This window comes from Carlito syrichta, unplaced genomic scaffold (assembly GCF_000164805.1).
Source record: "Carlito syrichta isolate Samal-C Ts95f unplaced genomic scaffold, Tarsius_syrichta-2.0.1 Scaffold92608, whole genome shotgun sequence".
In the NCBI taxonomy this organism is placed as follows: domain Eukaryota; kingdom Metazoa; phylum Chordata; class Mammalia; order Primates; family Tarsiidae; genus Carlito; species Carlito syrichta.
The window spans coordinates 282,792-299,087 of record NW_007036704.1 but is presented as its reverse complement, the minus strand read 5'-3'; the positions used below and the strand labels follow the sequence as shown (position 1 = coordinate 299,087).

Here is a 16,296-nt window from a genome sequence, read left to right as displayed (position 1 = left end):
AACGTGTCACTGCATTCCAGCCTGGGTGACAAAGAGACTCCAACTCAAAAAAAAATCTAAAGCTGGTTGCTGCAAACTTCTGTCGTTAAGCACAAGTGAAATAGTGTTTTCTAAATTGTCATCTTTTTCACAATACAACTGCAAGTTGCAGACATATCCAGTATTTGGCTCAGATACCACTCTGAACTGTGTATTTTGATTCGGATTATAAACCCAAAAAGACAGCCTTTCACAATGAGGTAAATTCACATCAGCGGCAACCAGGAACAGATTTTGGAATGACGTAAATTCACATCAGCAGTAGTGAATGAGTTAACTGATATAACAGATAAGAAGGTAGTTCTTGAAATCCAGGTAACAGTTTTACCTCTGGTGTTAACAGGATATGAAGATGTGGATACTACTGTTAATAAACAGTCAGTACTTTCACTCAAAATAATACGTACAATTAGTACTTAAAATAGCAAGTCGATCACAACACACAACAGTCTAAAAAATATTTCTGGAATGGCTAGGAATTTTTATTTAATTTGTAAGCCTAAAGTAAAAAGCATAGGCAGTAACTTTTACTAGTCAATAAAAGCAGTTCTACCAATTCACTGGTAATTAATATACTAAACAGAGTTGGAAAGTATTTTACTGAAAGCAAAATATTTAGAGAAAATAGACATTTATATAAAATTATAAAATGCTTGTAATAAGAATAAGTGTATTTCAAGGAAAGCACAAACTTATTTTAATTTATAGAGCCAGTTAAAGCCTTAAAAAATTTAAGTGGAAATTGAAATATGCAAAAACGTATAAACATTCTACAAAAGATGGTCATCCTTTTCCTGAGTATACTAAAGCTATGAAACGTAAGGTGGGGAGGAAGGTAGAGGCTTGGGAACTCTTTCAGGGGCATTTCCTCTCCACACACTGCTTCCCTCCTTCTTCATATTCTTGTTTTGAAATCCACATCTGTTGAAAGGTACCCTGTAAGCGGAGAGAAATATAATCATGCCTTACTTGTCAGAAAATAACTTTTTCTTTGATTTTATTTTCACAACTCTTATGCTTTGAAGAATTCATTTAGGGATCCCTTCTCCCAAAACAGCACTCCATTATTATTTTCTTATTTCTGCCCTCCTCTAGAACCATCTAAAGATACTAATTAGCCTTGCCTTTAAGGTTAGAAGAATATTAAATCCTTTTATACTTGCTATACTGTATAGGATTTAGAAAATGGTTGGCAAGGAAGACTGGGGGCTTGGCTATGATGGTTTGGTGCCAATCTAAGGTAATAACAAACTGTCAAAAGGTTTGATGGAATACTTAGTGACACTTATTTTGGCTGCTCTGAGATCAAACGGGAAATACTCTAAATCTGGAGTGCAGAAAAGTACAAGGACGTTTTTTCTTTAGTCAAGGCAGACGCTAGTCCAAGCAACATGACGTCACCATTTGTCCCAATAACCAATTCCTGTCTGTCTTCTGATACCTCACCAACACACCAGGAAACAACCAGAACTTGAGGAGGAATGATTTATTTGTGAGGGCACTGCAGACAAGTCCTGACAAGTGCCAATGTGGGTATTACTAGAGGATGCATACATACATTAACATATTTCCACCTCTGAGAGGGAAACTGAAATTAGGCTCACAAATGTCTTAATAAAGCAAGGAGGGATTTTGTCATATTAGAACATATGAGACTGGTAATTCTTATTAGGTCCTTCACTTACTTAACAGTTGTAAGATGTAAAGATAAATGAAGTGCTAGGATTATCTTGAGTATTTTTACTAAATTGAGTATAAGTCAGTAAGAATCTTTATTTTTGCAAAGGAGCTACTAACCAGAGAAGCTAGAATGGAGCCACCAATCCATGAGCTAAACCTCCGTTCCACTGTTGTGTTATTTGCAATCAATTTCAACCGCATACTCTAAAACAGAGGGAAGAATATGCATTAGTACAACCAAAACTTGTGGCAATGGAGGAAAGTCAATTTTGACAGACTTCTTAATGGCTCTGTAGTTCAAACACTGATTGGCTAAACGTGATCATTTCAAAATAGGCTAATAGGTGTAGGTTAAACTCTTATATAGAAGGGATTTTTAAAGTTCTTTGATTATGACTCGACATGCAGTATGTGACAATATATTATGTAAAATTTAGAAAACTGCATACTAAAGTACAGAATTCACTATTTCTACCCTAAAATGGCAAACCCATGCCTAGCACAGTACCTAGAGATCGGGCACTGTGCTATGTGCTTCCTGTATTTCTTCGTTTCAGCAGACCCCAAACGTACCTACTTCCCCAGTCTGCCTCCCTTTCTTCAGTGCTCCGCAGCCGTCTAAGTGCTTCTGTCCACCCCTTCCAAGCGCCTTCATGCTATCCCAGCTCCTCCTCAGTTTACCCCACCCTTGTCAATTCAAATGCAGCCATCAGATCTCAGGTACGTTTTTTTATTCATACTGCTTTACTTACAAATTAGCACTTCTGTTTTGAACTCACACTCTCTCTTGATATAATTTTATAGCTCACTACTATCCCCTTTTTCACTTCCTACAGCAGAGATTCTTGCCCCCTACCTAGGTAGGAGTCTGCCTCTGAGGATAGTTCTCAAATTGTTGGTACCTTTCAATTATTCCGTATACGAACACATAGGTTGAGTCTTTCACAGTGAAATAAACGTGTGGCAGGGTAGAGCATGGAATAGGGGAGGGTGGAGGGTGCTGGGGACAGGTGAACAAGGGTTTTTGTAGGTAAGTAAGACTGATACCTGTTACAATGAAATTTTTCTTCCTGTTACTTGACAATTTTTAATTACTCCCTTAAGGGCAAAGATAATCTCTAACTGGTCTTGACCAGATCCTGGACCACCCATGTCTGTATTCATTATTTAGGGAGTTTCAATAAAACCTAATGATTAATAGTATAATTCAGATAATGATCCGTATCAGACTGCTTCTTCAAGAATTTGGAGATGCAAGGTGGATCTAAGTCTTGTGCCTACATATTCAAATTCTATTTTTAATTATAAAAATGTGGCATATGTCAAACATTCCTTTTTATGGGAAACCAAAAGACTATTAAATATACAAACCTCTAGATATTGTTAGGGCCTATGTAACCCCTGCTAAACTTTTTAAAATGTAACATTTAGTGCAGAACAACTCATGAAAAATCACTTCATAGAAGTTAAAATTTTTAAATTAAAAGATTATGACTAGCCTTCTGTTACTGAAGAATCATATGAATGACTTGCTCCAGCCTAGGCAACACAGCAAGACCTCATCTCTACAAAAAATAAAATAAAATAAGCTGGGTGTGGTGGTGCATACCTGTAGTCCCAGCTACTCTGGAGGCTGAAGCAGAAGGATCGCCAGAGCCCAGCGAGCCAAGGCTGCAGTGAGCCATGAGGGAGAACTTGACTCAAATAAATAAACTCCCCAAACCAGGTTCTAATTCTTTTTCTTTTTTAAAGAGAAGAGGTCTTACTCTATCACCCAGGCATGATCATGGCTCACTATAGCGTCAAACACCTGGGCTCAAGTGATCCTCCCTGCCTCAGCCTCCAAAGTAACTGGGACTCCAGACATGCGCCAACATGCCTGGTTAAAGGTTCGTCTGTCCTGTTGAAAGTTATCACAATGTACTCAGTGATCTTTTTTAAAACAAACATGAGCTCATCAGTCCCTTGCCAGATTTTACCCTGTAACTTTGCTGTTATCTTAGAGTAAAATCCAAAATGGTCATTACTAAGGCATGACCTGGTACCTATCTGTTGTGGGCTGAACTGTGTTCCCCAAAAGATATGAAGTCCTTACCCCTGACACAAGTGAGTGTGACCCAATTTGGAAATGGGGTCTTTACAGAATAATGTAAATATAAAGATGAGGCCATGCTGGAGTAGGGCGGGTCCCTAATCCCACGACTAGTGTCCTTCTCAGAATTAAACAGGTGCTGCTATGCCAGGAGCTACAAAGAGGGAGGAAGGAGTCTCCCACATAGATGCAGAGGGAGCATGGCCTTGCTGACACCCTGACTTCAGACTTCTAGCCTCAAGAACTACAAGACTGCTCGGATGTCCTCTTTTGTGAAGTGTCTGTTCATATCTTTTGCCCATTTTATAATGGGGTTGTTTTTTTTTTTCTTTTCAGCACGTTTGAGTTCCTTGTAGATCCAGGATGTTAAGCCTTTGTCAGACCTGGTGTTGGCAAATACTTTTTCCCAGTCTGTAGGCTGTCTCCCTGCTGTCTTGATGGTTTCTTTGGCCTTGCAGAAGCTTGTCAGTTTAACAAGGTCCCACTTGTCTATCTTCTCTCTTATGACCTACTTGTTCTCACTCATATAATGGACCTTGAACATCCAATGTAATACTATAAGAAAATGACGGTATTAGGAAACTATGGCGGGGGGAGGGAGATGGGATTAACAGTAGCAAATATCTGTCTGGGGATGGGGAAACACCTCTTATCAACAGGGTGCCTGAATGAAACGTAATTGTACACCTAACCCTTAACTGTACCCCACAAAACCATAATAAAAAAATATTGATTATGGGAAAAAAAAAACAACAAAAAACTACAAGACCATAAGTTTCTGTTGTCCTAAGCAACGAACTTGTGATACTTTGTTGCGCAGCTCTAGGGAACCCACACACCATCCACCTTATCAAGTCATGCATTGCTTTCCCCACTTCTGCACTAAGCCAAATACTGTGAATTAAGGGAACATGCCCTCTTCCCATGCTACTCCCTCTGCCTAGTGCCTGTCCCTTCATAAACTAGCAACCAGTTGAACTAGTCATTCAGACACCGCTTCTTCATGAGGCTAGCACTCTCCTCCTGGAGAGTTAAGTGCTGTTTCTCAATGTTCCCAACAGTACCTGGTCAAGGCCTACTGAGACATTCAGCACGCTACATCTTCATTTTCTGCATGTCTAATATCCTAGGAGACTGAGACCTTCATAGGCAAGGACTCTATTTTGTATCCCTAGTGCCTAGCAGACTATGGGTACTTAAGTGTGAAGTTAATGAATAAAATGAGATTCAAATAATTCAAGAGCAACAGATGTCATCTAGAAAGATATGATTAATAAAAGACATTCACATTATTTATTTTATTTATGTTTCACTTTATTTAAATAATACTGTACCAGGGACACACAAAATGTCATCTATGGAAAAATGAGCACTTATCTAGAAGATTACACCATCAGGATACGTATGACTGAAGAACACATGGACTTACCGGGGGAGTTTTCTGCGAGAGCTCCCTGTTCAACCTGTCAGTAAAACTCTGTATCAGTGTGTTTCCTCCTGCCACTATCACACTGCCATAGAGCCCCTCGGATAAAAAGTCAAGAAAAGTAATTTAGTCTTAAGTGTTTCCAGAAGTTTTAAAAACAGACAGCTACAAATAACGACATATCCTCCACTACAATTTTCCCTTCCTTTCTTTTTTAGGTTTTGTTGCTATACAGATCTAGTAGCTTAATCCAGGGGTTTGCATCTTGGTTGTACGTTTGACTCATCTGGGGAGCTTTTAACACATTTGTGACCAGCAAATTTTTCGCTTTCCAAATACTGACAGCAGGGGAAAATAAAAAAATCTGAAGCTGGTTGCTGAAAACTTCTGTCATTAAGCACAAGTGAATGGTCTTTTGTCAATTATCACCTTTTTCACAGTACCACTGAAAGTTGCACACATATCTAGGATTGTCTGAGCCTAGGTCAGGGCTGCGTTAAGTCATAATCATGCCACTGCACTCCAACCCAGGCAAGAGTAGGCCCTGACTAAAAAAAAACCCTAAACAAATTTATTATAAATGTCTAAATCAGTGGTCCTTTTTGGCATCAGGAACTGGTTTCGTGGAAGACAATTTTTCCATGGGCAGGGGTGGGAGTTAGGGGGAAGGGATGGCTTCAAGATGATTCTAGCACATAACATTTATTGTGTATTTTATTTCTGTTATTTTATTACATTGTAATATATAATGAAATAACTATATATAATGAAATGTAACATACTTGCCACACATGGGCTAAAGTAAGTGTCAGATTCTGACTTAAAGCCTGCCACCAGATGCAGATGTACAACTGAAGTGCATCAGCTTAACATGCCACTCACTGATATGGTTTTGGTATGAGTCTGCAAGCAATTGATTTATTATGGTCTCTGTGCAGATAAACCTCACTGCTGCCAGCAATGGTGATTCACGCCTGTAATCCCAGCACTTTGGGAGGCAGAAGCAAGAGGACTGCCTGAGCCCACGGGTTCAAGATCAGCCTGGGCAACATGGCAAGACCTCGTCTCTACAATAAATCTAAAAATTAGCCAGGCACAATGGCACACGCCTGTAGTTGCTGCTGCTTGGAAGGCTGAAGCAGGAGGATTGCCTGAACCCCATAGGCTGAGGTTGTGGTAGCCACAAGCGTGCCAATGCTCTCCAGCCTGGGGACAGAGTGAGACTCTGACTCAAAAAAAAAAAAAAACCCCTCATGGCTAATGTGAATCTGAATTTGCAGTCACTCCCCACCACTAGCATCACCTCAGCTCCACCTCAGATCATCAGGCATCAGATTCTCATAAGGAGCGCTCAACCTAGATCCCTCATATGTGCAGTTCACAGTAGGGTTTGTGCTCCTATGAAATCTAATGCCTCTGTTGATCTTACAGCCCAGTTTCTAATAGGAACTGGTCCATGGTCCTCCCTGGGGCAGGCGCTTGGTCCGCATCATATAAATTTTGAAATAGAAAATGGAATAACCAACATTGTTAAAAGGAGAAATTTCACCAAAAACAGAAACTTATCACTGGCCTTGGATCTGCACTAAAAAAATCCCAAACTTATATTCCTATATTCCCAGAAGCAGCACATGCCTACTAGGTTACCCGTTGAAATAAAGTATGATTTTCACAGCCACTCAAAAGCCACATATATACACGCATGCGCACACGCACGCACGCACACACGCACCCACTTTAAATAGAGATGGAGGTCTCACTATGGTGATGAAGGTAGACTGGAATTCCTGGCTTCAGATGATCCTCCTATCTCAGCATCCCAAAGTGCTGGGATTACAGGTGTGAGCCACCATGCCTGGCTTCAAAAGCCTTTTTGAACAACATAGTTGTTATATACCCTTTGCTATTAGTTCCATGCTTTAAGCAAATTAATTAAAGAGAATCAAGGCAGTATATGGGCTATAAGTGGAACTGGGTTTAAATAAGATAAAGTAAGTTCTCACTAAGCACTGTCAAAGGTCCTTGGAAACTGTATCTTTAAGCAAAACAACAACCAACAAAAGCAATTTTTTTTTCATGAAACATTACTCAAGGGCCTACTGTACTCTGTTTCACTTAAAGTCACAAAAACCATTAAATGAGGACTTTCTGTATAGTCTATCTAATAGTGAGTATAGTATACAACATGGAGCCAGCATTTAAAACTCAACAAAGCACAAAAATATGAAGATCATCTAAGATAAACTCCACACAAAAGTTACTCATGCAACTTAAGCCATTCCTTACTGAAAATTAAAAGTATAAGTTGTACTATATATAAGAAAGTCACCAATAATGCATATTTAGCTTTACTATACTTTAGAAAATCTCTAGGGCAGCACTGTCTAAAAGAACTTTCTATAAAGATAGAAATGTTTTATATCTGTGCTGTCCAAAATAGTAGCCACCAGTCATATTTATAATAAGGCTAGTACAACTGAAGAACTGAATTTTATGTTTTAATTTAATTTAAATTGCCCATGTGGCCAGTAGCTGCCAAAATGAACACCACAGCTCCTGGGTTTTGCATTTTTCCTTTTCTAGTAGTTCCCTTTTTTATATATATATTGCTATAAAATGGGTTTCAAAGTCAGTGGCCAAAGTTGTCAACCTAACAATGATCTTGGGGCATTTCAAAGCCTTAAAAGATACCTTTATACCACAATAAGAGACTGGCACTTACTGGTCTGATATCAATATCACACATTCCAACACTTGTGGTGACAACATGACTGACTCCTAACATTGTGTTTCCTGATAAGCCCTACAACAAGAGAAAACAAGTAATCATATGGAGGTACTTCGCACAGCAAAGCATAGCCAAAAAATGCAGTCTTATTTAGACCTTATAATTACATGCACTTTACATATACAGAAAAAGACAGGTTAATTACGAAATAAGCTTTTATACCTTGACATTGGAAGGGTCAAATAATCCTTCCGGAATCTTTAACCGTTCTGCCCCAAAATCACAGTTGTAGCCATTGGGAAATTCGTAATGGACAGTTGGCATCTGTGCAGCTACTCTGAAAACGTATTAAACAGGGTTACACAAAAGCAAAGCAATCCTCAAAATTAACAACTACTAAGGAATTACCAACTTGTAAGAAATCAGAGTAAGAATACTTTATTTTAAAACATTCTTCAGTATATCTTAGCAAAACTTTGTACTTTTAGACCACTTAAGCACATTCCATGACTCTTTTTTTTTTGAGTTGGAGTCTCACTCCATCACCTGGGCTGAAGTGCAGAGGCATGCTCACAGCCACCGCAGCCGCGACCTGTTGTGCTCAGGTGATCCTTCCACCTCAGCTTTCCAAGTAGCTGGAACCACAGGTGTGCACCACCACATCCAGCTAAGTTTTTGATTTACTGTATAGACGAGGTCTCGCCAAATTGCCCACCTGGTCTCAAACCCTTGGGCTCAGGCAATCCTCTCACCTCCACCTCTCAAAGTGTGAGCCACTGTGCCTGGCTGACTCTTTTTCTTTACTAAACAAATCCTTTCCTCATGAAGTATATAATTTAAATAAGAAAACATACTGTTCATCATAAGTTGAATCTGACACTTGAAGTACTGAAGCTTGAAAATCCTGGATAACACACTATGGATAAAAAAAAAGTTTAAGAAACAAAGTTGAGATTTGTCTTTATAAGCTGTACTTTTGTAACATTTAAAATACTTTTCTGAATGAAACTGCACTATGCTTCTGAATGGGTAAATCATTTCAAGAATATAAATCTACTGAGCAAAGACTCTCAATTATCAAGAAACCCAATTCTAAACATTTGCATTAGAAGCTATATTATATACAATGAAATTGCTACAGTTATGGAATAGTGAAGAGAGAGAAAAACATCTGGGAAAGTTGGTACCACAGTCCTGCATAACAAAACCAATTTCAGACCACCATTCATTTCCTTAAAAATAAACTTAGAGTTAGAAGCAAAATTTAATTGCATGAATAAACACATAGGCATATACATCTTATGTACCTTTTAATGACTGCACATAGTATAAAATGTTAAAAAAATTAGCTGTGAGATACACATGACCCCTAGAATGCTAAGGAAAAATCTCGTCTAGTATCTACGCAAAATGATTAATCATCCTTTTTTCCCCATATTTACACACACACACACACACACACACACACACACACACACACAACATCCTTATCTTTAGGTGCAAAAACTGTCAGAGAGGATATACCCCTCTCATAGTAAGTTATGACTCTCACATACTTTTACTGTTAGAAATTAACATGGACTGTGGTATGAAAGGTTGTTTTACCAATCTTTCCCTCATCATTAACCGTATGTTCAGGTGTGGATTTTCAGTAAAAACAATCTCTCATTAGCACCTTGCTATGGACAATAACACACATTTTTATGTATCTATTTGTTTGTTTATTTTTGAGTCAGAGTCTCGTTCTGTCACCCAGGCTGGAGTGCAGTAGCACAATCCACAGCTGCTGCAGCCCTGACCTGCTGGGTTCAGGAGATCCTTCTGCCTCAGCTTTCCAAGTAGCTAGAACCACAGGCATGTGCCACCATGCCCAGCTAATTTGTTTCTCACTAAGTTGCCCAGGCTGATTTCAAACCCCTGGGTTCCGGCAATCCTCTTGTCTTTGCCTCTCAAAATGCTGGATTACTACACAGGTGTGAGCCACCACACCTGGCAATAAGAGATTTTTGATATATCTGACGCCATGCTGGGGAAACAGAACACAACTGATATATACTATCAGGTCTCTACAAAAACTAAAATCATTTTCTCAGCCAAAATGTTCAGAAAAACTTAATGCTTGTTTTTACCCTAAAATCAAATTTCTTCCAGGTCTCACCACAGTAATAAAAATGAATATGCTGCAGTTCATAAAGGTATCGGCTTGGCAAATATGAAAAACATGCCCCTCCTCCCAATGCTCTTATTAAAGCATTATTAAAAATACAGAGCTTAAGGCTGGGCATGGTGGCTCACGCCTGTAATCACAGCACTTTGAGAGGTTGAGAGGGGAGAAATGCTTTGAGGTCAGGAGTTCAAGGGTACAATGAGCTATGATCTGTGTCACTTTAGCCTGGGTGACAGAATGAGACCTTGGCTCTTAGAAATATATATATATATAAAATATATGTTTTAAAAAGTTTACATATATATGGAGAGAGAGCGAGTACGCACACAAATGCATATGCTTGAAAATATAAAGTGTTGGCCAGGCACGGTGGCTCAAACCTGTAATCCCAGCACTTTAGAAAGACAAGGTGAGAGGATTACCTGAGCTCAGGGGTTTGAGACCAGCCTGGGCAACTTGGTGAGACATCGTCTCTACAATAAATCAAAAAATTAGCTGTATGGTGGTACACGCCTATAGTTCTAGTTATTTGGAAGGCTGAGTCGGAAGGATCGCCTGAACCCAGCAGGTAGAGGTTGTGGTGGCTGTGAGTGTGCCACTGCACTCCAGCCTGGGCCACAGAGTGAGATTCCAACTCAAAAAAAAGAAGAAAATGTAGTGTCCATATTCTACTCAAGGACTCACAGTCTGTATAACATTTTTTAAAGTACTCACGTAAAAAGCTTTAGCATTTTTGCAAGAGAGAATATGGCTACTTACATTACACATGTAATTGTGCCAAGACCTCGTAACCTGTGGCAACTTCTCTTTTCTTTTCCAGTTTGCTGGAGATCCTTCACGCACAGCTTCCTGAGATTGCCAAGAACATGTGCTAGATTAAGAGAGTTCACGGCATAGGGTGGGGAGTTGGAGAAAGTTCCACACAGAAAACTCAATTACTTACTTTTGATGCAATCATATACGGAGGAATCAATTCTATATTCATTTCTTGGAACAGTTCTCTGCACTGCATAGTAATAAAGTCTCCAGCAAGAGGGGATTTCACAATGCCTATAAAATAGATTTAACAAGTCTGAGAGCATTAAGTTCAAACTTCTTGGGACAAATTTCCTGTGAGTGTGTTTAGAAGAACAATTATTTCAGGTAGAATTAACTGAACTATCCTTGAAAGCATAAAGTCATGTATCAGTTTTAAATACACATTATATATAAAAGATTAAAAAAACACTCTTAATAAAAGACACTGTTTGGAAACTGACATGATTTAATAGTGCAATTCATTGTTTTATTTCGTTATTTGTGTCCTCATGACGTCTAAAATGATCTGTTTAAATACAGTTACCTTGTTGAAGGACATAGCCATCATGGACTGGTATCGCAGTGGTATGAGTGGCACCACTGTCCAAAATCAGTCCAGTAGAACGACCATTAGCAAATCTAGTTTAAAGCATTAAGGAAAAGAAAGTATCAAGGATCCTAAAATGATATTTATTGTAAAGGACAGGCTCTTATGTTTCAGAAGCCATTTTAAAAACATTACATTATAGCTTAAAATACTTATGTGTTAAAGTAAATCTAGGGATGAACTGGTATCAAATAATTTTGGTTTGGGCTGGGAGTGGTGGTTCATGACTGTAACTTTGGGAGGCTGATGCGGGAGGATTACTTAGGCCCAGGAGTTTGACACCAGACTAGACGGCATAGTGAGATCTCACCTCTAGAAAAAAATAAAAAATTATTCAGGTGTGGTGATGCTCCCCTGTAGTCCCAGCTACTTGAGAGGCTGAGGTGAAAGAATCACCTGAGCCCAGGAGGTTGAGGCTGCAGTGAGCTGTGATTGTGTCACTGCTCTCCAGGTTGGGCGACAGAGTGAGACCCTGACTCAAAAAATAATAATAGTGCTCACTCCGGCAACACATATACTAAATTGGAATAACACAGAGAAGATTAGCATGGCCCCTGTGCAACAATGACACGCAAATTCGTGATGCATTCCATATTTTTTAAAAATTAATAATAATAATTATTATTGTTCTGGCTTTAAAACAAATGACAAGAGGCAGGATTTCCAGAATGGCAGTGTGAGAAACTTGGGGAAACCTTTCTCCCAGAGTCATTCATTAAGCTGGTCAAAATTAACATAATCATCGAAAGGCTCTGGAGAGTGATCAAAGGGCTGACAACATGAGATATATTCACGTAACAAAATTTGCAGAACCTTGGTAAGGAAAGTGGGAAGCTGTGACATTTGAGCTAGGGACTACAACCATTCTCACAGAGCACTGAAGAAGAGCCACTTCAGCAGTTTGGCAGCCAAGTGTCAGTTCCCATCTGCTCCAACCCAATGGGCAGAAAAGCTGTTCCAGGTGAATTCAAAAGCCTGTTGAAGATCCCATTTTCCACAGCTCTGTGCTTACAGAAGACCTACAACAATTTAGGAGTAGGGCCATTCACTCATCAAATATTTACTGGGTATCTATTATGTGCCTACTAAGTCTGGTGCTTAATAACATGCCAGAGGGAAGGGCGTGGAAAGGGAGGCCACCCCGCTGGCACTAGCATTTCCTGATCACAGAACACACACAAAGGTGAACCATAACTGACTCTGCCCTGGAGGAAATCCAATTTAGTGAAGAAGAGATCAGAAAAGCTGTAAAAAGAAAAGTCTGGGATGCTGAGAGTACAAAAGAGAAGCTACCTGACCTATTCCTGGGATATCCAATTGCCATTTGGGCCATGAGCAAGAGCAGGAGCAGTGAGAATGCCAAGAGGCAAGACAGCATGTGAGGTCAGGAAACAGCAAGTAGTTCAGTAGAGTCTGAAAGCAGAAGGGAGGAAGGAAGGAAGGTAAAAGGGATTCTGCCTTAAAGTAGACTGGCACTTTGAAACAATTACTAGAGCTGGTATAATGAATGAGCAAGACAAGAGGAAGTGCTTCAGTAATCCTGGAAACAGCTTCTACCTCAAATAGTGGCAGTGGCACAGAAAAGCAAACAGATTTGAGAAATTGCAGAGAATAGGTTAGTCTTGATAACTGACCATACTTAAAGGGCTAAAGGGAACGAATACTGGTCTGGGCAAACGGGAGAAAGATTAATGTGTCTATTTCTGCTATTTTCTAATGAATTAATAAGACAATTTATTTTATTTATTTATTTATTTTTGAGTTGGAGTCTCACTCTGTCACCCAGACTGGAGTGCAGTGGCCGCTCCCGGCCACCACAGCCTCGCCGGAAGGACTCCGGCAATCCTTCCACCTCAGTCTTCCGAGTAGCCAGAATTACAGGCATGCACTACCACACCCGGCTGATTTTTTTTTTGATTTATTGTAGAGATGAGGTCTCACTGCCCAGGCGGGTCTCGAACCTGCAGGCTCAGGCAATCCACTAACCTCAGCCTCCCAAAGGTGCGGGATTACAGGCTGAGCCACCGAGCCCGGCTATAAGACAATTTTTAAAATATTCTTAGCTTTAACTTCTAATTTAAATTTAAGTTGTTTTAGGCCAGGAGTGATAGCTCAAGCCTGTAATCCCCGTTCTTTGATAGGCTGAGGCAGAAGGACTGCTGGAGGCCAGGAGGTTGAGACCAGCCTGGGCAACATGGTGAGACCTCATCTCTACAAAAAATAAAAATTATCCAGCTGTGGTGGCACTTGCCTGTAGTCCCAGCTACTTAGGCAGCTGAGGCGGAAGGAATGTCAGAGTCCAGGAAGTCGAGGCCATGGTGAGCCGAGATCATGCCATCACACTCCAGCTTGGAAGACAAAGTGAGACTCTGACTCAAATATTAATAAGGTTTCTGTTTAAATTTTTTCTTTTTAAGACAAGGTCTTACTCTGTTGCCCAGGCTGGAAGGTGCCAGACCTTTTGTTTTGATTCCTAATGTGGTAAATACTGCCAGATACAATTCACAGAAATAAAACGAGGAGGTATATATTTGTAAAAGGATCCTGAAACCAAAAAATTGAGAACTCCAGGGAAACATAGTAAAAGAACACTACTCAGTACAATCCAGAATGTGGAAAATTCTACAGGACAATCTACTTCTCTTCAGAAATAAATGACAGCCAGGTGTGATGGCTCATGCCTATAATTCCAGCACTTTAGAAGGCGGAGGTGAGAGGACTGCCTGAGCCCAGGGGTTCAAGACCAGCCTGGGCAACCTGGCGAGGCCCTGTCTCTACAATAAATAAAAAAAAAAAATAACCAAGGCATGGTGGCACGTGCCTGTAGTTCCAATTACTTGGAAGGCTGAGGTGGAATGATTGCCTAAGCCTAGCAGGTTGAGGCTGTGATAGCTGTGAATGTGTTACTGCACTCCAACCTGGGTGACAGAGTAATATGCCAACTCAAAAAAAAAAAAAGGAAATAAATTACAAAGGAAAAGAAGGGAGAAATCTACAGGCTAAGAGTCATAGTGAACAAATAAAATGCATGATTCTTAGTTGGGTCTTGATTCAAATATACCGAACTGTTTTAAAAAATTATGGTTACTTTTTTTTGACACATGGTAAAATTTTTTAGAGATATATACTAAAAGTTTTTAGGGATTAAATTAAAGAATGTCTGGAATTTGCTTCAACATCACAGTGGGAGGAGAGGGAGCATAAGGTTACAGCTATACAACTTAACTGTGTTGAAATATTTGAAGCTGAGTAAAGGGCACATGGGGGTTCATCATAATACTTTATCTTCTTTTATGTTTAAAATTTTCTACAGTAAAAAGTTTTTAAAAATAAATAAACAAGCCAGGCCAGGTGTAGTGGCTCACCTCTATAATCCCAATACTTATAGGAGGATTGCTTGAACCCAGGAGTTCAAGACCAGCCTAGGCAACATAGTAAGACCTCGTGTCTACAAAAAAATCAGCGAAATTAGTCAGGCATAGTGGTGTGTATCTGCAGTTCCAATTACTTGGGAGGCTGAGGCAGGTGGACTGCTTGAGCCTAGAAGGTCAAGGCTGTGGTGAGTCATGATCACGCCACTGTACTCCAGCCTGGGCAACAGAGTGAGGCTCTGACTTAAGCAATCAAACAAACCAATGCCCAAATCTGTTGACAAACTCCTTGAGAGGAAGCAGCCAAAGAGACCTATGTTCAAATCCAGGACTGCCACTATCAAACTATGGACTTGGTACACAATCCTGACTTGTACCCCACAAATTTAAAATAAAACTAAATTAAATTTTAAAAAGTATGGACTTGGACTAGTTTGCTTACTTTGTGACTCCATTTTCTGAGAGTTATTTTGAAAATTAAATGCACAGGAGTCTGCTAGTTTTCTCCTCTCCCTGTTCAAAATCTTGCAACAGTTTAAATTTTTATAACCTAACACACAAGATCTCTACCCTACACTGATTTTTACAACTCCCACTAAAGTCTATTATATATCCTCAACTATTAAACTAATTCACTGTAATGAATATTTATACTTTACACTTCCATACTTTTGCTAACGTCATCTCCAAGACACAGCACTACAAACACATGTTAAGTAAGTTACCAGTGATTCTCAAATACACAAAAAAGCATCTGAATATTATAGCAAGCCAGGGAGGTGTACAATATAAATGAGGTTTTAAGTACTTATCTGAAGATCACATAACTGTAAGCAGTGCAACCAAACCTCGAAATACAGGGCTCTTTCCCCTATGTCGTGCAACTAAATTCTCTTTTCTTTATAAATGTTTGTCAGGCTACTATATTCCTCATCTGAACTACCACGATTACTATACCCAAAACATTCAAATTAATTTTGCACTTCTTTATGACTTGCCAATGTTGTTCTGAAGTACTACTTAAATCAGTTATTTAGCTTTTAACAAGAATATCTACATTATTTGGGTTCAGGACATAAAATTTCCCTGTCTGTCCCTTAATGTGCTTGCAATAAATATATGATGATTCAGTAAATCTTAATGAATTGACAGCCAATTTCTAGTTTCCAATTTTCGAAGATACTGAAGGAGAGGAAGAAAATGACAATGTTTGTATTCATTTGAGCTAGTTGGTTAAAATACTGCTCTCTATACAGATCTCCCTTCTTTTTTTTTTTTGAGTTGGAGTCCCACTCAGTCGCCCAGACTGGAGTGCAATAGCACGCTCTGGGCCACCACAGCCTTGACCTGCTGGGCTCCGGCGATCCTTCCGCCTCAGCCTTCCAAGT

General features: G+C 39.5%; 1 protein-coding gene across 4 annotated transcripts in view; it reads right to left on the bottom strand.

The window, feature by feature from the left end:
• Positions 1–496: 496 nt before the first annotated feature.
• The window catches only part of ACTL6A (actin like 6A), a 29,695-nt gene continuing 13,895 nt past the window's right edge, over positions 497–16,296 (bottom strand). For 2 of the 4 annotated variants that reach the window (XM_008060486.2, XM_021713574.1), the window contains 9 exons: positions 11,475–11,569; positions 11,076–11,182; positions 10,892–10,981; positions 8,820–8,881; positions 8,188–8,302; positions 7,960–8,040; positions 5,241–5,336; positions 1,837–1,923; positions 497–975 (listed from right to left, as the gene is read on the bottom strand). In XM_008060486.2, coding sequence (XP_008058677.1) covers positions 895–975; positions 1,837–1,923; positions 5,241–5,336; positions 7,960–8,040; positions 8,188–8,302; positions 8,820–8,881; positions 10,892–10,981; positions 11,076–11,182; positions 11,475–11,569 — 814 coding nt within the window. In that variant the 3' untranslated portion in view covers positions 497–894. Of the gene's footprint in view, positions 976–1,832; positions 1,924–5,236; positions 5,337–7,959; positions 8,041–8,187; positions 8,303–8,819; positions 8,882–10,891; positions 10,982–11,075; positions 11,183–11,474; positions 11,570–16,296 lie in introns of all 4 variants that reach the window. The other 2 variants (XR_002482097.1, XM_021713568.1) reach the window with 2 other exon arrangements.